We start from the raw sequence: 20,178 nt of genomic DNA on the forward strand, positions 1-20,178 counted from the left end.
CTAGATGTCACACTAAAAATGTATCGAGCGATCCTTAGGAGTTATTTTTAATTTGTTACGTGCTTCACAATTTTATAAGAAGCTAAATGACGGTTAGTCCACTGGAATAAGGGGTCGAGAGTAAAGGTTTTACCGAACTATGCATACATTAGATCAATCAAAACTTCATACGCCCAAAACCGCTAAAGACGAGATCTAGCATCATGGATAATAGTAGCTTAAACTTCAATTTTATGTCTAGGTCCGTGAATTAAAAAAATCAAATAATTTAAAAACTTATTTAATATAAAAAAATGATTGGATATGAAATAAAATATTTAAAAATTTATTAAACATTTTCAAAAATAAAATTAAAAATTTATAGATTAAATTTATAATTTAATTAGTTAAAAAAAAGAAAATTTAATTTTGTTTTAATAAGTGGATTTTTTTTTGTAATAAATTATATATATATATATATATATATATATATATATATATATATATATTCTTATAAATTTAAATTATTTATTTAATTTAAAACTAGATTTTTTTTTTTTTAAAACATGTTGTAATTTATGAATTTATTTTAAAAATTAAGAAATTAATTAAAAGTTGAAGAATTTATTAATTTTTTTAAAAGTTTGTAATAAAAAATAATATTATAATTTAAAGGAAAGAAAGAAGAAGAAAAAAGAAATTAAAAAGAAAATGGAGGAAAGTGAAGACAAAAAAGGAGGCAGTTCGGGTCCGTTGGTGAAAACAATACTGTCCAAAGGATTCAGGGATGCTCCGCCTCGCTTCCCGCTCTTCCTCTTTTATGTGCAGAATCGTTCAATTCTCTTCCATTTTCCATGTTTCAATTCCAACAATCCTTCTCTTTCTCTCACCCTTCTTTCGGATCATCCTTTGGATTTTGTACAATTTTCTCGTTTCCCCAAATTCCCATTCCAATCTTGTTTTTCCGCGTTTTCTTTCAGACCCATTTCGAGATTTTTGCTGTAATCGAGCTAGATTTTCACCTCTGTAATGGATGATCAGTTTGAAGATGATGAACGGGAGGCATTGGCGGTGTTGAGCCCTGTTCCTCCTCCTCGGAAATCTCATTCTTACAGCCAGCCGCTTCGAGCTGGATCCGATCAGAAGCATCATCAGCTTCGGAAGCACAGTTTTGATGAGGATCAGATTCCGAAGCCTATGGACTCGTATTTGGATTCTTCTGATGATGATTTTATGCCCTATTCGATGTCGTCGGCTATTGAAAGTGAGGAGTTTCTCTCCCAGAGGTTGGATCAGAATCTCTGTATGGACGGCGGCGGAGGTCTCGAGGATTCGCGGCAACCTCAGGCATTGGCGGAGTTCGTTGGGAGCGGTGGCTCGACGGGGGTTTTTAAGGTTCCGATTCGTGCCTCTGTTCATCCTGGCCGCCCGACGTGCCTGGAGTTGAGGCCGCATCCATTGAGGGAGACACAGATGGGGAAATTTTTGAGGAACATTGCGTGTACAGAGACTCAGCTGTGGGCTGGGCAGGAATGTGGGGTGCGGTTTTGGAACGTTGAGAATGCTTATGAACCTGGTAGTGGATTGGGTGGGAGGGTGAGGAGGGGCGATGAGGATGCTGCCCCTTTTTATGAATCCACCAACACCTCGCCCACCATGTGTTTGATTATTGACAATGGGAACAGATTGGTGTGGACTGGGCATAAGGATGGGAAGATCAGATCATGGAAGATGGATCAGTCTTTGGATGATATGCCTTTCAAGGAAGGGCTTTCATGGCAAGCTCATCGGGGTGCTGTTCATTCCATGACCCTAACTTCTTATGGTAAGCAATTTTTTCCTCAAGAAAAGTCTAAAATGGCATGTTAAAATTGGTAAAAAGAGAGGGTTCTACTAACTAAAATGGCTGTTCATTCCATGACCCTAACGTCAGACTCATAGTCGTCCACTGTTGGTTCTGAATGTTTTGCAATTTTCGAAATCAGGAAATCACTGTGTATTTCTTATCTATGTTGCTGTGCTATGATGTGATATCCTATGTTGGTTGGAGAGGGGAATGAAACATTTCCTATAAGTGTGTGGAAACCTCTCCCTAGTAGACACGTTTTAAAACTATGAGTCTGACGGTGATACGTAATGGGATAAAGCAGACAATATATGCTAGCGGTAGGCTTAGGCTGTTACAAATGTTATCGGAGTCAGACATCGAGCGGTGTGCTAGTGAGGATGCTGGACCTCCAAGGGGGTGGATTGTAAGATCCCACATTGGTTGGTGAGGGGAACGAAGCATTCCTTATAAGGGTGTGGAAACGTCTCCCTAGTAGACACGTTTTAAAACCGTGAGTCTGACGGTGATACGTAACGGGATAAAGCGGACAATATCTGCTAGTGGTGGGCTTGAGTTGTTACAAATGGTATCAGAGCCAGACATGGGCGGTGTGCCAATGAGGACGTTGGGCCTCCAAGGGGGTGGATTGTGAGATCCCATATCGATTGAAGAGGGGAACGAAGCATTCCTTATAAAGGTGCGGAAACCTCTCCTTAGTAGACGCGTTTTAAAACCATGAGTTTGACGGCTATGCGTAACGGGACAAAGCGGACAATATCTGCTAGCGGTAGGCTTGGGCTGTTACATATGAGATTTTCTTTGTCCTAGAAATTTGTTAAAAAAACAGGCAATTTTAGTGATGGCATGAATGCAAGAATAGGAGAAATCATATGAGTCCTCACCCCATCTGGTATTTGCTTCAATGTGAGTTGTACTGTGAAGACTTGGTTTGAAGATCTTAGGTTCATAAAACCACCATTTTGTCATTGAAATACTTTCTTACATGAACCAAGCAATGTACTTAAAAGGGTATTACAAGTTACAAGCAACTTTGCCTCTACCGATTTTTGGCTTTCCGTGTTCATTGATTTTACAGGTGACTTGTGGTCGGGTGGTGAGGGCGGTATTATTAAGGTCTGGCCTTGGGAAGCAATTGAAAAATCTCTTTGCCTTTCGTCCGGGGAAAGGCATATGGCTGCTTTACTCGTGGAGAGGTCGTATATTGACCTCAGGAGTCAAGTAACAGTCAATGGTGTCTGTAGTATATCTTCTCAAGATGTTAAGTGCGTGTTATCTGATGAAGTTAGAGCCAAAGTTTGGTGTGCTGGGGCTCTATCATTCTCACTGTGGTAGGTATTCACTTCAGATATAATTCTATATAAAAGGCTAAGCATTTTGTTAAATGGCCTTCTTTCACTCTAATTTTTTGATGCTACAGGGATGCTCAAACAAAGGAGCTTGTAAAAGTTTTTAATATAGATGGTCAGACTGAGACTCGAGTTGATATGCTACAAGCCCCTCAAGATCAATCAGTGGAAGATGAAATGAAAGTAAAATTTGTATCCACAGCCAAAAAAGAAAAATCACAGGGCTTTCTCCAAAGGTCACGCAATGCCATAATGGGAGCTGCAGATGCTGTTCGTCGGGTTGCAAAGGGAGCAGGGGCATTTACAGAAGATATCAAGAGAGTCGAGGCAATATTGCTGGCCAAGGATGGGATGATTTGGAGTGGATGTACAAATGGCATGTTAGTGCAGTGGGATGGAAATGGAAACCGGTTGCAAGATTTTAACCATCACCCTTATGCTGTTCAGTGCTTTTGTGCTTTCGGGACACGGATGTATGTGGGTTATGTGAGCGGAGTTATCCAAATAGTGGATCTTGAGGGGAACCTAGTTGCAGGATGGGTTGCTCATAGTAGTCCTGTGCTGAAAATGGCTGTGGGTGCAGGATATGTTTTTAGCTTGGCTAGTCATGGTGGAATTCGTGGCTGGAACATGACTTCTCCAGGACCTATTGATAACATAGTACGGACCGAACTGGCTGCCAGAGAGGCGTCATACACAAGAAAACAGAATATCAAAATGCTGGTTGGCACATGGAATGTTGGACAAGGAAGAGCTTCTCATGAAGCATTGATGGCGTGGTTGGGTTCGACTGTCTCGGATGTTGGCATTGTTGTTGTTGGATTGCAGGAAGTAGAGATGGGTGCAGGTTTCCTTGCCATGTCTGCAGCAAAAGAAACAGTAAGATCTTCTGCACTCTATGATGGTGTATTGGAGTCTGGTTGTAGCTTGTGATGATGAAATATTTAGCCAAGTTTTGAAATCAAACTCTTTACGATGGAACCTACTAATGCAAAATCTTGATAGGAAGATAACTTAAGTCTAATGCCCTGTACGCATGCTCTCCGTTTTCTCTGTTTCTTAGCTGTGAATTATCTATACTGTTGTAACTTGTAACCGCCCAAGCCCATAGCTAGCAGATCCTCTTTGGGCTTTCCCTCTCAAGGTTTTTAAAATGCATTTGCTAGGGTAAGGTTTCCACAACCTTATAAAAAATGTTTTGTTCTCCTCTCCACCCGATGTGGGATCTCACAATCCACCCTCCTTCTGGGCCAGCATTCTCCCTGATGTGGGACCCCCCAATCCACCCCCTTCGGGGCCTAGTGTCTTTGTTGGCACACTGCCTCTTGTCCACCCCCTTCAGGGCTCAACCTCCTCGCTGGCACATTACCCGGTGTCAGGCTCTTATTCCATTTGTAATAGCCCAAGCCCACCGCTAGCAGATTTTGTCCTCTTTGGGCTTTTCCTTTTAGGCTTCCCTTTAAAGTTTTTAAAATGCATCTGTTAGGAAGAGGTGTCCACACCCTTATATATAAAGAATATTTGGGATCTCAAAATGACTGGTATATTTCTCACATGCATAATATCTGTTTGACATTCTGATTATTGACATACATTTTTATAGTCATTCAAAGTTTGCTGCCTTTACCTGAAAAAGAAAAAGATTATGACAACTGCAGGTAGGACTTGAAGGCAGTGCAGTAGGACAATGGTGGATCGATACCATTGGAAAGGCCTTGGAGGAAGGGACGATTTTTGAACGCATGGGTTCCAGGCAGCTGGCTAGCTTGCTTATTTCTCTTTGGTTAGCACTGTAATTTGAATATTAGATGTAATTATTCTTTTATAACATTTAGAATAAGTTGTCAGTTCTATCACACCACTAAATGAAATTTCCTGTTAACTTTCTCATATTTGTATGGATTGTTCCTAATTCAATATGCTAATATTTCATGTCAGGGTGAGGAAAAGTGTTAGAATGAATGTTGGAGATGTTGATGCTGGAGCCGTTCCTTGTGGTTTTGGTCGTGCAATCGGTAATAAGGTTTGTTTATCTTTCAGAAGTTCGTTAGTTTTCGTGTATGAAAATTACTCGTTCTTAATATCTTGAATAGGCCTTTCATGTCCCTGATGTGGCTGTTGACTCGGATAAAACTGATTCGACAGGGAGGTGTAGGTTTGAGAATCCGAGTCTATGATAGGATAATATGCTTTGTGAACTGTCACTTGGCTGCACACTTGGAAGCAGTAAACCGTCGTAATGCCGATTTTGATCACATCTTTCGAAACATGGTCTTCAACCGATCATCTAACCTTCTAAATAATGCAGCTGGTATGGTGCCATACCTGTTTTTGTCTTGCTCTCTTGCCTTCTCCACATACTTATTTTGGCTGCTTTACTTTTCTGGCTTGCCGTTCGCCCTCTCTATTGCAGCTGGTGTCTCGACTGCTGTTCATACGCTTCGAGCTACAAATGTATGTCTTGATGATTAATAAAACAGCATTTTTAGCTACTTTCCTTTTTATCATCCACTATGTTTATCTCTTGTTGGTAATTTAGGTTGCTGCTGTCAATCCTGAAGAACCAAAACCCGAGTTATCTGATGCAGACATGGTTGTATTTCTGGGTGATTTTAATTACCGGCTCTTTGGCATTTCGTACGATGAAGCCCGGGACTTCGTTTCCCAGAGATGCTTTGATTGGCTTAGAGAAAAGGATCAGCTTAGGGCTGAGATGAAAGCTGGAAGAGTTTTCCAAGGCATGCGTGAGGCACTCATTAGATTTCCTCCAACATACAAGTTTGAAAGGCATCGACCAGGCCTAGCAGGTATATGGCTCAAGAGGTTCACCATGTTGTCTACAGTGAAACTTGTTAACATTTTCATATACCTTTTCCAGGATACGATTCTGGCGAGAAGAAACGTATTCCTGCCTGGTGCGACCGAGTAATATATCGTGACAATCGTTCATCTCCCATGTCAGAAAGCACTTTAGAATGCCCTGTAGTATCATCTATTTTATTGTGAGTATCAGCTTTTGGAGGAGTTTTCTGTTGTTTCCTTAACTCTTTTTTCCTTATGCTCGAGACTATGACGTACTTGTAGGTACGAGGCCTGCATGGAAGTGACCGACAGCGATCACAAACCCGTTAGATGTAAATTTAACCTTCAGATTTCCCATGCTGATAGGTCAGTGAGGAGAAAAGAGTTCGGAGATATTATAAAATCTAACGAGAAAGTGAGATCTATTTTCGAAGAGTTATTATACGTTCCCGAAACCATTGTCAGCACCAACAGTATAGTTCTACAAAATCAGGAGTCATCTGTTCTCTGCATAACCAATAAATGCGTGAAAGATGTGGCTACTTTCAAAATTATCTCAGAGGGACAATCTTCTATCAAGGATGAAGGTGATCAGCGCGATTATCTTCCAAGAGGCGCTTTTGGCTTTCCTCGGTGGCTTGAGGTATCGTCTTATGCCTTCTGATTAGATGTAAATGCAAACACAAATCATTATTGGCCTAGGTAACGTATATCTGTTTAGAGAAAGGATACAGACCTAATTGTGAGATTCCACATTAGTTGGAGAGAGGAATGAAACATTTTGTATAAGGGTGTGGAAACCTCTCCCTAGTAGACACGTTATAAAACCTTGAGGGAAAGCCTAGAAGAGAAAGCCCCAAGAGGACAATATCTACTAGTGGTGGATTTGGGGTGTTACAAATGGTATTAGAGCTAGGCATCGAGCGGTGGGCCAGCGAGGACGCTGGGCCCTCAAGGGGGTGGATTGTCAGATCCCACATTGGTTGGAGAGGAACGAAACATTTCTTATAAGGCTGTGAAAACCTCTCCCTAGTAGACGCGTTATAAAACCTTAGAAGAGAAAGCCCAAAGAGGACAATATCTACTAGCGGTGGATTTGGACCGAAACAAATGGTATTAGAGCTAGGTACCGAGTAGTGGCCAGCAAGGACGCTGGGCCCTCAAGGGGGTGGATTGTGATATTCCACATTGACTGGAGAGAGGAATGAAACATTTCTTATAAAGGTGTGGAAACCTCTCCCTAGTAGACACGTTTTAAAACCGTGAGGCTGATGGCAATACGTACACACCGAAGTGGACACTATCTACTAGCGGTGGACTTGAACCGTTACACTAATAGCTTAAAGAGAGTTGGTTTTGGACCGATCTTTCATACGAGAAATCGACATTTGTTTCTGGCCAATCCTCTTTCAGCTGAATATTGCATAATTTACAATTACAAGCTTACCTTACCAATATTTATAGTTCTGAATTTCTGCCTCATGACAAGTATGCGACTAATTTTAGGACGCTTAAATCTCACATTGCATGATATTAATGGTACAACTTATATAACTGGTTGGGTTGATTCCCTTTATATTTAAGGCTGCTCCAATGCATTAGGCTCCTGCCACTGCCAATGATTTTTTTTGCCCAGTTAAAAGGAGTTTTTTGGTCTCCAAAATAGGTGGATTGTAAGATCCCATATCGGTTAGAGAGGGGAACGAAACATTCCATTTAAGAGTGTAGAAACCTCTCCCTAGTAGATGCGTTTTAAAGCCGTGACACTTACAGCGATACGTAATGGGCCAAAGCGGACAATATCTGTTAGTAGTGAGTTTGAGCGGTTATAAATGGTATCAGAGCCAGACATTGGGCGACGTGTGCCAGCGAGGATGCTGGGACTCCAAGGGGGTGGATTGTGAGATCCCACGTTGGTTTTAGAGGTGAACGAAGCATTCCATATAAGGGTATGGAAACCTTTCCCTAGTAGACACATTTTAAAGTCATGAGGCGGACAGCGATACGTAATAGGCCAAAATGGACAATATCTGCTAGTGGTGGGCTTGGGCTTAGGCTCTTACAAAATATTATGCATATCATAACGAGCTTTTCTTCCCTGCGATATTTCTCTTACTCATGTTCTTTCTAATTGTAGGTATCACCAGCTGCCGGAATAATCAAACCCGAACAAGCTGTCGAGATATCGGTACACCATGAAGAATCCCATACCCTAGATGAGTTTGTTGATGGCATCCCACAAAACTGGTGGTCCGAAGACACACGAGACAAGGAAGTTATGTTAACTGTCATCATACGAGGAAGTTGCTCGACCCGATCAGTCAATCACCAAGTCCGTGTGCGCCATTGCTTCTCAAACAAGACGGTTCGTGTCGACCCTAAGTCCAGCAGTACTAAAAAATCTTAAAAAAAAGATTCTTTGATTCACTGGCAATTCTTTTCTGATTTGGTCCATAAAATAGCTTCCTATGCTCAGATTGTTTTGCAATGTTAGTTAACCTCAGTATGCATGTATATGTAAATAGCCTGGCAACTGTTTTAGCCATCATAGTAGAGGTGGCTGAAGATCAAGGTCTTCAGATTCTTTCCAGTCCAAAGATACTGTAATTTGTAGATCATTTCTTCAAGAATGTACAAAGAAATTCTACATGCATACAACTGGTTATCTGCTCAATTAGTGAGATATCTCATAGTCCTCCCCTCCCATTCACAGTTCTTTCTTCCCTTTCTTAAAGATGTTCGCCATTTTTGCCCTTTGTGTGAGTAAACTTTGTTTGATTTTAGGTCAACCATGTGTTTGAAGCCATTTAAGATGGCTCGTTCGTTGCAATCGTGGCCTTCATAGATCATAAATGTTCGGGTGTGAGTGTTGTGAGATTCCACATCGTTTGGAGAGGGGAATAAAACATTCTTTATGAGGGTGTGGAAACCTCGCGTTTTAAAAACCTTGTGGGAAAGTCCGAAAGAAAAAGCTCATAGAGAGCAATATCTATTAGTGGTGAGCTTGGGGGCTATTAGAAATGATATCAGAGCTGGACACTGAGTCAGCAAGGACGCTGAGCCTCGAAGGGGGGTGGACACCGGGCGGTGTGCCAGTGAGGACGCTGGGCTCCGAAGGGGGTGGATTGTTAGATCCTATATTGATTGGAGAGAGAAACGAGTGCGATGAAGACGCTAGGCCTCGAAGGGGGGTGGATTGTGGGATCCCATATCGGTTTGGAGAGCATTCTTTATAAAAGTGTGGAAATTTCCCCCTAGCAGACACGTTTTAAAAACCTTGAAGGAAAGCTCGAAGAGGACAATATCTTCTAGCGGTGAGCTTGAGCTGTTACAAGCGTGCTCATTTTTTGCTAAAACACTTGCATATCGGTTTAAGAGCTTTAAACGCTTCTCTTACAACCATCTTGTATTTAGTTTTCAATTTTCTAGAACGTATGCTTCAATATAAAGAAAACTATCATATTAGCTACATAGTGAAAAGAAAAGAGGATAGAAAAGCAAATCGATTAACTATTGAGGAACACGAGAAAAAAATAAACAAGAGGAGAATAATAAGATGACTAACAAATAGGGGGTGTTCGTGGGTAGAGTGGGTCGGGTTGGGACATTCCCGCTTCATGATATAGCTCTTAAAATAGTCGATAATTTGCATTTAGAAAAATTAATAAATTATTGTTGGATCAATTTCAACTCTAAACTTCAAAATTCAAAAGAACATATTATAATAATCAGTAAAATAATACAAAATTGTTGACTTAGTAAAATGACCAAAGTAGACATATTATTACAATTATTTCTATTTTAATATTTAACATCTATTTTATTATAAATTTAATTGTTTAAAAATTTATATGATTTAAATAGAAAGTTACTTTAGTTTTGACTTCAGCTTTAGGCCAAACGAATTGATTTGATTAAGCTAATCTAATTCATCCCTTGACTTGTGTCGATATTCGATTCTTTTAGTTATATAGATAGAGATTTGAACCTTCGATAAAATAACCAAAACTCAAATAGGAGACGTAATCTAATGACATTAAGCTAATCTAATGACACGAAGAAATGACACTAGAACCGAAGAAACTAAGCATTTGACTTAATGAAGTTCTCGATCATTTCATATCCAAAAATCCTCCTCTGTTTCCACTAAAACACCTAACACATCAAAAACTACATTTCCATGAATGGCAAGATCAACAACCATTTTCAACCTGAAATATCTATACATAAAAGAAAAAAAAAATGCAGTATGGAGAGAGAAAACATTCCTTCTATGAGCTACTGTGAGCCAGACGAAGAATCTAACTTTCATGACGATACACACTTCTCGGATCCTCCTAAAGAGGATAGGGGAAGGAAGAAGAGTCGAGTCAAGACGACAGCACGCATGGCTGGTCTATAAGGCAAACGATTCTACAAGAGCAAGAGGAATTTAACCACTGTGCCCTAGAGTCGACAGGTAAAAGTTCAACGACACATCCTTGAAGCAGATTAAGAGATATCGACTCATCGGGCGAGAATAGTTTTTTATTCTTTTTCCTATTTTGTATTTCTCACATATGAATTAGTCGTACGTCTCCAATTTAATGGAGGAGTAAGGAACAATAGGTTCGAGGAGCACAATTACAACAATCAAAATCACTAGGGCAACACGAATAGACGAAAGTGTTTATTCAAAGATACAATTTTTCTTAGTTCATCATCAAGGTAGGAGATTCGAATATCTTGGTTAAGGGTACGTGTCGATTACCACTAAGAAGATACATTTTAAGATAGATCAAGAAAAGACATCAATCAATAACAACATACTTCAAGAACATGTATCATTTTTATACCAAAACGTAATATATTATTTGTGTCCTATATTATAATACGTCTATTAAGTATACATTACAGGTGCACAAGACATGACTGACAAATATTAGACATATATTGACTTTGTACACTAGTGTCTAACACATAACTATTGTACTAACATGTGTTCGTTACGTGTCCAACAAGTGTGAAGTGTCCAAGTGTTCGGTATGTGTCGGGTACGGACAAGCTAGTCAACCTTAGTGTCGGTACTACTTCTTAGGGTGGATTTCTTTCCAATTCTTCCAATAAGATTACTACAGCTCAAAGAAAATAAGTCTCCATCAGATTAAGAGAGTGAGAGGAGATCAACATGACAATAACTGTATGATGCACATTGAGCTTGTTAGTCCTTATCACCACAATCAACTACAGCGTCGAAGGAAACACCATGTCTTCATATCCACCAAACCAAAGAATAACATAAAGCAAGTTCATATAAATCAAGAGAAGACATCAATCAATAACTGTGACTGTTTTCAGGAGAAAAGATCAATAACTTGAGCAATCCATCGATTTTGAGGCATAGGTACTCCCTCTCCCACAACACACTCGTCGAGACGAAAGAAACCTCCCGCCATAGAGAAGAGATATCGACGTATGGGTACCCTCGATCACCCTTCCCTTTCACCTGAACTGATCGAGAGAGATTAACCTGCACCACATACATTTTCTAACCTTCGAACCGAAACTCCCTCAGATAGAATTCCAGAACCTAAACAACTCAGTTGAGAGCTCCGTGACTGGTTAAAGGGAAGGTCCACCAATGATTGATAGGCCATTCCCACCCTATCCGTCTCTTTCCCTCCTTTCGGGCCCTCTCCAACTGATGTGGAGAATGCTTTGTTTCCCTCTCCAACCGATGTGGGATCTCACAATTCAGCCCCTTGAGGACTCAGCGTCCTCGTTGACACTCGTTCTTCTCTCCAATCGATATGAGATCTCACAATCTCCTCCCCCTTTGGGGCCCAGCGCCTCTCTAGCACACCACCCGGTGTTTGGCTCTAATATCATTTGTAACCGCCTAAGTCCACCACTAGTAGATATTGTTCTCTTTAACCTTTCTCTTTTGGGCTTCTACTCAAGATATTTAAAACGTATATGCTAAGGAGAGACTTCCACACCCTTATAAAGAATGCTCCGTTCTCCTCTCCAACCGATGTGAGAGTCCAAAAAGAAAAGCCCAAAAAGAAAAATATCTGCTAGCTTGGGCTCTAAATGAACAAACCAAGAGGCACTATAAGGATTATATTTCTAATCCAGAATATGAAAGAAAAAGTATAATATCATTCACAAGTATACTATCATTCACATCAAACAGTAGGTACACAAATGATTTTGACACAAATATTATCCTTTTCCATACCCCTCTAACATTTAAATGCAAGAAAAATCATGATCAGAAAGGTAACAGATTTGAAATGAAAAGTAAAAAAGAGGACAAGATTCACAAAATTCTAACCTTCCAGTGATACTCCCGAAGGCCATCCAAATAGCAGCAACAGAGCAAAAGGGAAGCTTTTCCACAATCTTTCAGCCATTGTTATATTGAGAAATCCGGGAAGCCATGTTAGCAACTTGAGCTTGCAATTGAGACTCCCTGACTTTAGCAGCGGTACCCCGGTGGAAGAACTGCTCCCGTGACAACAGCCTCACATTCCTCAAGTACTGATCAAATTGAATTGCTCCATCTTGCACAGCCTTATCCAATGAATATATAGCATCTTCTATTGCCAAATCTGAAGCAGTACACTCAAGAATTTGCTTTGAAAGCACATCAACACATTCAAAAGCATCATCTACTTCGAAATCACTGCTAATCATCCCCTCATTCTCCCTCACCCAAGCTTCCAAAACATCAGAATTCATCAAAACCATCTGCAATTTCTGCTCCAAAGCTTCCTTTTCATCTTGCATCTCTTTCAAGCCTTTATTTAGCTCTTCCTCCCTCTGTTTCAACGCCCCCTGTGCACTGAAAAGTCCTTCCATCTCGGCCTCCATAGTCTTTCTTATGCCAACAATATCATTATGAACTGTTTCCACCAGCTTGTTAATTGCGTTTCGTTTGAAAACTTCATTGGGATCTTCAGTATGCAACGGTGGATAACCCCTCGGCGGAATTACAGGGCGTTGGAAAGCGGCAGCCCCCATATTAGAAGCAAGCGAAGAATTAGCACTATCACGCCCAAAACTAGAGCTAGGACTCGGAGAAGGATTAGGGTTATGGCTAGGGCTAGGATTTGGTCTCCGTTGAGAATAAAGTGGAGGATCACGACCAAACATAACGCTCAAATTACGAACCAATTCAACCAAATTAGAGCTCGGATAAATCCAATCTTGCAAATAAGGAATCGATACCATACCGGAGGGATTCACATGAGGATGATGGCGTTTAATGATCATATCTCGAGTTGGATTCACGTAAACGCAAGGAGGATGTCGAGGATACGACTCCATGAGCCAAATAACGACCGGAATATTGTAGGTCACGCCTTGGAAGGACATGGGGACGGTGCCATCGGATTGCAGAAGATTGACGGAGCGGCCATCGTTGTGCGTGAAAGTTGCAGTCCGAGGGACCAACGACGGGAAGGCGGTGGTGAGTGAGACTAAGTGCTGGCGTATCAGCCACTTGGTATCTTCGGCGTAGGGGCCGCGCTGAGAGAGGACGGAGCTGAGGAATTGTAGGATTACCTGTGAATTCGGCGGCGAGGGATCGGAGTGAGCCGGCGACGGCATCATAGCATAGCGATCAATGATTCGATTGATTGTAGGATCTGATTCCGTTCGATTGGGAGTGGATTTTTGTTCAGGGAGTTGAAAATTGGAATTGGGAATTGAAAATTTTACAGTGACGAATGAAAATGATACGCGAAGGCAATGAGCGAGATGTAGATTGTGAAAGGCGCTTGCCTTGGTGGCCAAGAAAACTGGACCAAGAAAAATCGGTTAAGTTATAAATGGAGTCTTCAACAAATTAGCAATGTTAGGTGTGATATTAGAAGCTTAAATAGTTGAGAGAAATTAAGGGCCAAATAAAGCTAAAAAGGGTATAAAATGGTACAACCCAAGCCTACCGCTGGTAGATATTGTCCGTTTTGGTACATTACGCATCGTCGTCAGCCTCACGATTTTAAAATGCGTCTACTAAGGAATGGTTTCCACGCTCTTCAACCGATGTGGGATCTCACAGTTTATGTTCCCGACTCTCTAGTTGATCAAGTTCACAAAATGATAGGCATATTGAATCTATAATGAGAGTCTTTCTCACTAATACAAATTAAAGAACAGACTCTCTCGAGCATGAGTTCATGATTCATTCGGACTTAAGATCGAATTGCATGTGATCATCTTGTGAAGTATTAATTTTCTCGATTAATGGATTTATGAAAAAAATCAATTAAGTATTTTGTGTTCCAGTCTTACATAAACTCATTATAACATCATTATCAACTACTCAAATTTACCATAATAACCCTACCAAATAATAATTTAATTTACTAATAAGTTAAAAAAAAAAAAAAACCAAAAATCCCAACAAGAATCAAGACAAAGAAATTAAGTCAAAGTCAATACAAAATTATTAAAAAAATCTCACAATTCCATTGTCAACCAAGGCGATAAACTTATATAGCCAAGAAGCAATTTTATTAAAATATATATTTCAAAGATTAAAAAAAAAATTATTATTATTATTATTTCATAAAATAGATAATAAAATGGATATGCAATAATTTCACACTTTCAATTATTTAAATTATAATTCAATTTCATTTATGAAATATTTGGAATATTCAATTAAACTACTTCAAAATTAAGATATAAATGCAATAATTCTTGTTTAAACTAAGAGAGACAGAGAGAGACAGAGAGAACAGAGAGAGAGAGAGAGAGAGAGAGAGACAGAGAGACAAGAGAGACAGAGAGAGAGATATGGAGAGAGAGAGACAGAGAGATAAGAGAGAGAGAGAGAGATGGAGAGAGAGATGGAGAGAGAGGGAGAGAGGGAGAGAGAGAGAGGGAGAGAGATGGGGAGAGAGAGAGATATGGAGATGCACCTTCTTCTTCAATTGATGAAACTACAAATAAGCAACAGGAAAAGGCCATCCTCATAGCAACAACAATCAGGCAATCAATATGTTTACATTCTTCCCCCAACCCCCCCTAAGGAAATGGAGACGTTACCAGTTGTCTAGGCGCGCTGAATAGGTCCTTTCCTGCAAATGGCGAGGTCCAATCCCGCAAACCGCCTGACGACGACAACGACGACATATCTTTTACCCCTCCCCCCCCACCCTGCATCCCCGAGCTGTTCCTCGACAACGACGAAGAAAACCCCGGAGACAACGACATCTCGCTTGCTCGCCCGCTCGGGCTATGCAGAGTCCAGTCTATTCTGTTGTAGTCACAATATGGCATCAGCCCCCCGATGTTCCAGTCCATTTGTGATAATAGCCCGGATGCTTGTGCTGCTGTCCCGCCCTGGCTGTGGTTCGAGTTTGATCCATAAGACGATGGGACCGAAAATGAAGATACGGTTCCTCCCCCTGCTTTCCATAAACTTTGCAGTTCTGAAGGAAATGAGTGTGATGATGTTGAAGATGTGTTCTCTTTCCCCCATGATATGTCGAGCCCCGACGATAGCAATTCGACTGGACCCGACATGAACTGTGGTTGATGATGGACAGCCTGATGGTAGATCGGCTCTAACCTTCGGTTTTCGGCACCAACACTCACTCTGCTCTGGTTGTGCAGCAATTTGTCACTTGAAATGATGTTTTTAATCGCTGAAGTATTGTTCGAATACCGTGACGTTATTCCGGGAAGTATCGGACTGGAGACCGAGTTCTGCAATCCGTTTATGGATTGTGGCTGCTGCATAAAAACTACTGGCTCTACTGGCTGCTCGGGTACGTCTTGCTGTAGACTGATTGCTTCGTTATTGGAAGCACCAATTTGAGCCTCTGCTTTCGAGTATGGATGATGAACTACAGGCAATGGCGGTGTCGAAGTGGATGAAGAAAGGCCTGATCCTACAGCAGGCCATCTCTTCTCCCCTCCCCTTAGCAGCCTCGGTTGATCGGTCGTCTTCAAAGACTGTTGTAGACTTCTACTGCCTGCTTCTAACCATGCTGGCACCGTCATTGCAGCGCTACTACGGCTAAGTTCTCGATCGTTCTTGCTCGACTGCTTTGCAAAGCCAGATGCAGGCCCTGGCATTTCTTGCGCCCTTGGCATACTCTTTGTTTCACCGACAACTTCGTGATTTGACTGATTGAAATGTTCTTTCTGCTTTTGATCTCTTACAATACCTTCCGCCCTATCAAGATCGCCTCCACAAGCAACTACAGCTCGTTCAACCTCTTGCTTCGAGCATTTGTACCGTGCTTCAAGAGCTGAGATATGTGCTAGCTCACTGCTAATATCAATCTTCAAGTTACCTCCACTTGCACAATTCGCAGTGTCCTTGTTCCGGGCTTCTTCCTGGTTTCCTTCAAAGAGCCAGGAGACGGATTCCTCGAGCTTACCCTCGTTTAACATTAGTGCCATGGTAGCGCTTTCGGGAGAGAACCCCATAACGACCAATTGATGAGAAAGAGCTTCGAGCTTTCTAGACATTAGGTAGCCTTTACATCGTTCATGCAACTCCTGAGCCCGTTTCTCTCTCTTTCTCTGGTGTTTCTTCTCGTTCTTTAGACGAATCTTCTCCCTCTTTTCATGGTCACATCCAGATGCCCTCTCCTGCTGGTTCGAAGAATCAGCCATCTTATCTTTTTGATCCTCCGACTCACCCGAGCAGCTACCATTGTTGGACGACAAATCAAAATCAGATACCGTACCATGTGGACTGCTCGAGTGGTCATCTGTATCTTCCATATGCTGGAAATGACCATTGTCAGATTGCAGAGAAGAAGCGGCTAGTGTTGACGATATTTCAACGGTATGAACCAATTCTTCAACTGGATTGTGAGAAGTAGTGGCTGCTGGTCTCCTATTCGAACTTTTAGAAGCATTGTTTTTCGACGCCTTCAGCTGTTTCTTGGCAGCAGCCCTAGCAGAAGGCTTATCCTTTGAGGACGACTTTGACTTCGACACCGGCATCTTCCAAGATTAACTATTGACATAGAAAGTGGAAAACAATCATTCAGCCAACAATAATGTGGAAAAAGGAAACGACATAAATCACACGATACATCGAACCATTATCAATAGGTATACTAGAGCATAAAAAATGCCAGTAAAGCCAGTTACGCAATCGCTTGGGCATTCGAAATATAATTAGCTCGACATAAACTACAAAATAGAAACTTTCAATGAGAACCATCATCATCATTTACTTCAGATATAGTACTCTGTGTTCATATAGCCGAAGAATCACGCCTAAGATTCACAGTCAGGCAATGGCATCACAGGAAAAGTAATGATAATAGATTATGGCATCTCTCTTTCAATCTAAAAGAATTTCCCTCTTTTTTCACCATGGAAGATCTCACATTGAAGAACAATGGAGGGAGAAAAATATCATTTCAATATGGAGAGATACCACTAAGAACTCTGCACTCATGGAACATTAAAACGTACGAGTTACAAAGTGTACATTGATTTATCATCCTTTCCCAACATCCAAGAAATTCAAATATTCCTTAGACATTCAAACTGCACAAAAGTTTTGAGGGTTTTACGAGAACCAAAATACGTTCAAATTAGAATGTTCTTTTACAGGAACAAACAGAAAAAATAAAAAAGAATGCAGTGTTCATGAATTTTCCACCAAAAATCAACTTCAAATTCAAGAGTGAAGAAACCATAAACAAGGAGGAAGATGCCAAAATCAACAAGGAACAAGCAATCAGGGGAAAGAGAAGCAAGAATTTGTGCATAAACATCGAAGCGGAGAAACTAAGGACATTAAACGAACAGGTCGCATTTCAAATCAAACCCAAATTTCTTTAAAAAATTGCAAACGAAATTTAATGAAACAATCAAAGTCATTTCCCTCCAAAACATAACGCGTAAACGGAACCGCAACAGATCCACAAATCCACATCCACCATCGCCGGCATTAAGACAAACAATTATCCAAAACCCCGAGCAGTCAACCCTAGGAAAGCAATCAAGAACACCAAAACCACATCCCGCACCAAGAGATCTCCAGTTTCCACTCCAAATCCACAAACCCCCCCCCCCCCCCCCCCCCGAAAATCAACAAACACCTAAATTCATCAACATTCAAACAAGATCGCAAACAAACACCACCAGAATCACATAAAAACACAAGATTCAATCAGAGAACAAACAACAGATCTAAAAACTGACCAGTGAACAGAATCCGAGGAAGACGAAACGGGAGAAGGAGGAGGAGGAGGAGAGATCGAAAATGGTGATGACGACAACCGCAATCAGGTCGCCTTCGTTGTTTTTCTCTCTTTTTTAAGCCTCTCGGCCCTTTCTTTGTCCTTTTCTGTTTTGTTTCCTTTCGTTTACTGTTCGTTCTTTCTCTCTCTCTCTCTCTCTTTCTTCTTCTTCTTTTTTTTTTTTTTTTTTTTTTTCTTNTCTCTCTCTCTTTCTTCTTCTTCTTTTTTTTTTTTTCTTTTTTTTTCTTTCTCTCTCTTTAAATAAAATAAATAAATAACAAATTATTTGCGTCAGTTTCGTACACGTGTCAGACAGAACGGTGGCGTCTGGATTTATATGTTTTTTTTTAAATAATTATTTTCTTTTTCTTTTTCCAAAATTTTAAAATAAATTTTAATGGATTATTTTACTCTTTTTGGAGAGATTCATTTCTTTTTCTATCTGTTTTAATTTTTTTTTTAAATATTATATAAAAATCATTTTCTGACAATTTATTGTCAAAAATGTACTTTCTTGGACAAAAATAAAGAAAATATCTGTATTTTTTTTATAATAAAATAATATATTTAAAATATTAATACTAAGAAATGAAAAATGAAAAATCAAAATTCATATAAATTTATTTTCTAATATATTTCATGTAATTAAAATAATTTTAAAAGATCGAGATTTTGGGTTGGATTGTCGAGTTATTTTTTTTAATTATTTAAAAAAATTCTTATTTATTTATAATATATGTTATATTAATAACTCAAATATCACACATTCACACCATGTATCATTCACCTCAATTACAAAAGTCAAATATTCTTAATTTTTATGATAATTAAGGTGAAATTAGGTTGAGTTGTAACCCTATTTTTGGATTGATCGAGTTGACCCGACTAGAGAAATTTTAACTCACGAATCGACTTGCGATCTTGCAAAAATTTAACCTGTATAGTTTTGGTTGGGTAATCCGGACTGATGGAGTTCTCGGGTTATGTGAACACCTCTAATAGCTATATTACAAACTTATGTTTGTATTAACTATCTCATTGAATCGGGAAAACATGAACATATCATTTTTTTTTAGAGCAAAGCAAACAGTTGCTTTAGTCGGTACTCTGTACTTCCCTTTTATAATTGACAATGATATTGTTGGTTGTGTTTTGCTATACTAGGAAATTGTTCCTGAACCGAGCTTGAACACATACCCAATGGTTGATCTTTTGGTATCGTTGTCTTCAGCGCAGCCAGAATCACTGTATCCAACTAGCTTGTATTGTTCTTTTGTACCAAAGGTTGTACCCGATTGTACCTTTGACATATCTCAGGATTAGTTGAGCTGCATCCAAATGAGGCTTCTTCGAACTTCGCATGGACCGACTAATGGCTCTAACTGCATTCTTAAATCCCTTTGGTTGGTTCATGTAGATCTGTCGACTCAACTCTTTGTGAAAGAAAGCATTTTTCACATCTATCTGCCATAATTTTCAATTTTTACTTGCAGCAATCGCTGCGGGACCCGTACAGTAGTGATCTTGGTCACTGGACTAAACGCTTCATCATAGTCTAGTTCATATTATTTAGAGAACCCTCGAGCTATAAGTTAAGCCTTGTATCTCTCGATTGATCAATTCGGAGGACACTTATTTTGTTAACCCACTTGCAAGAGACGGGTTTGACATCTTCTAGTATTGGCACTAGTTTTCAAGTTTGGTTTTGCTCGAAGGACATAATTTTTTTCATGATCTTACCATCGTCATGAGTGCTAGCTCGTCTTCTTCTGAAGCACATAGTGCCTTTGCGTTCCCTCTATCCTCCATCTTCTTTTCCGAGGTTGGCGCATTGCTTTCGACAAACTTTTTCTTGGACCAATAATCCTTGGACATGTGGCCATTCTTCTTGCAATCGTAGCAAATACCTTCAAATCTCTTCCCATGAGAACTCTTGTTGCCATTCTTCTTAGCTCTACTACGTTGTGCGGTCCCTGATGACTTTTTTCTTTGT

At 40.1% G+C, this 20,178-nt stretch overlaps 3 protein-coding genes across 6 annotated transcripts; 1 reads left to right on the forward strand and 2 right to left on the reverse strand.

Moving 5' to 3' along the window:
* The first annotated feature begins 714 nt into the window (after positions 1–714).
* Positions 715–8,650, forward strand: LOC111449451 (type I inositol polyphosphate 5-phosphatase 12-like). Of its 2 annotated transcripts, XM_023089344.1 has the most exons (11): positions 715–1,804; positions 2,904–3,156; positions 3,246–4,053; positions 4,833–4,957; positions 5,113–5,197; positions 5,320–5,485; positions 5,588–5,628; positions 5,714–5,981; positions 6,053–6,176; positions 6,259–6,619; positions 8,114–8,650. In XM_023089344.1, the coding sequence occupies exons 1-11, from the start codon at positions 1,009–1,011 to the stop codon at positions 8,381–8,383; spliced, it is 3,297 nt and encodes a 1,098-aa protein (XP_022945112.1). In that variant the 5' UTR covers positions 715–1,008; the 3' UTR covers positions 8,384–8,650. The 2 variants fall into 2 exon arrangements, with proteins under 2 accessions (XP_022945112.1, XP_022945111.1); XM_023089343.1 differs by having other exon boundaries at positions 5,320–5,628.
* A 2,135-nt stretch (positions 8,651–10,785) lies between these two features.
* On the reverse strand, positions 10,786–13,796 carry LOC111449452 (protein ELC-like). Of its 2 annotated transcripts, none has more exons than XM_023089345.1 (2): positions 12,293–13,796; positions 10,786–11,087 (listed from the first exon to the last, which is right to left on the reverse strand). In XM_023089345.1, exon 1 carries the CDS (start codon positions 13,570–13,572, stop codon positions 12,364–12,366), a length of 1,209 nt encoding a protein of 402 aa, XP_022945113.1. In that variant the 5' UTR covers positions 13,573–13,796; the 3' UTR covers positions 10,786–11,087; positions 12,293–12,363. The 2 variants fall into 2 exon arrangements, with proteins under 2 accessions (XP_022945113.1, XP_022945114.1); XM_023089346.1 differs by having other exon boundaries at positions 10,786–11,153.
* Positions 13,797–14,870: 1,074 nt separating this feature from the next.
* LOC111449710 lies at positions 14,871–18,297 on the reverse strand. Of its 2 annotated transcripts, none has more exons than XM_023089722.1 (2): positions 18,148–18,297; positions 14,871–16,945 (listed from the first exon to the last, which is right to left on the reverse strand). In XM_023089722.1, the coding sequence occupies exon 2, from the start codon at positions 16,930–16,932 to the stop codon at positions 14,995–14,997; it is 1,938 nt and encodes a 645-aa protein (XP_022945490.1). In that variant the 5' UTR covers positions 16,933–16,945; positions 18,148–18,297; the 3' UTR covers positions 14,871–14,994. The 2 variants fall into 2 exon arrangements, with proteins under 2 accessions (XP_022945490.1, XP_022945491.1); XM_023089723.1 differs by lacking the exon at positions 18,148–18,297 and adding an exon at positions 17,032–18,141.
* Positions 18,298–20,178: the final 1,881 nt, after the last annotated feature.

The sequence above is a fragment of the Cucurbita moschata genome, unplaced genomic scaffold (genome assembly GCF_002738365.1).
Source record: "Cucurbita moschata cultivar Rifu unplaced genomic scaffold, Cmos_1.0 Cmo_Scf00011, whole genome shotgun sequence".
Classification (NCBI taxonomy): domain Eukaryota; kingdom Viridiplantae; phylum Streptophyta; class Magnoliopsida; order Cucurbitales; family Cucurbitaceae; genus Cucurbita; species Cucurbita moschata.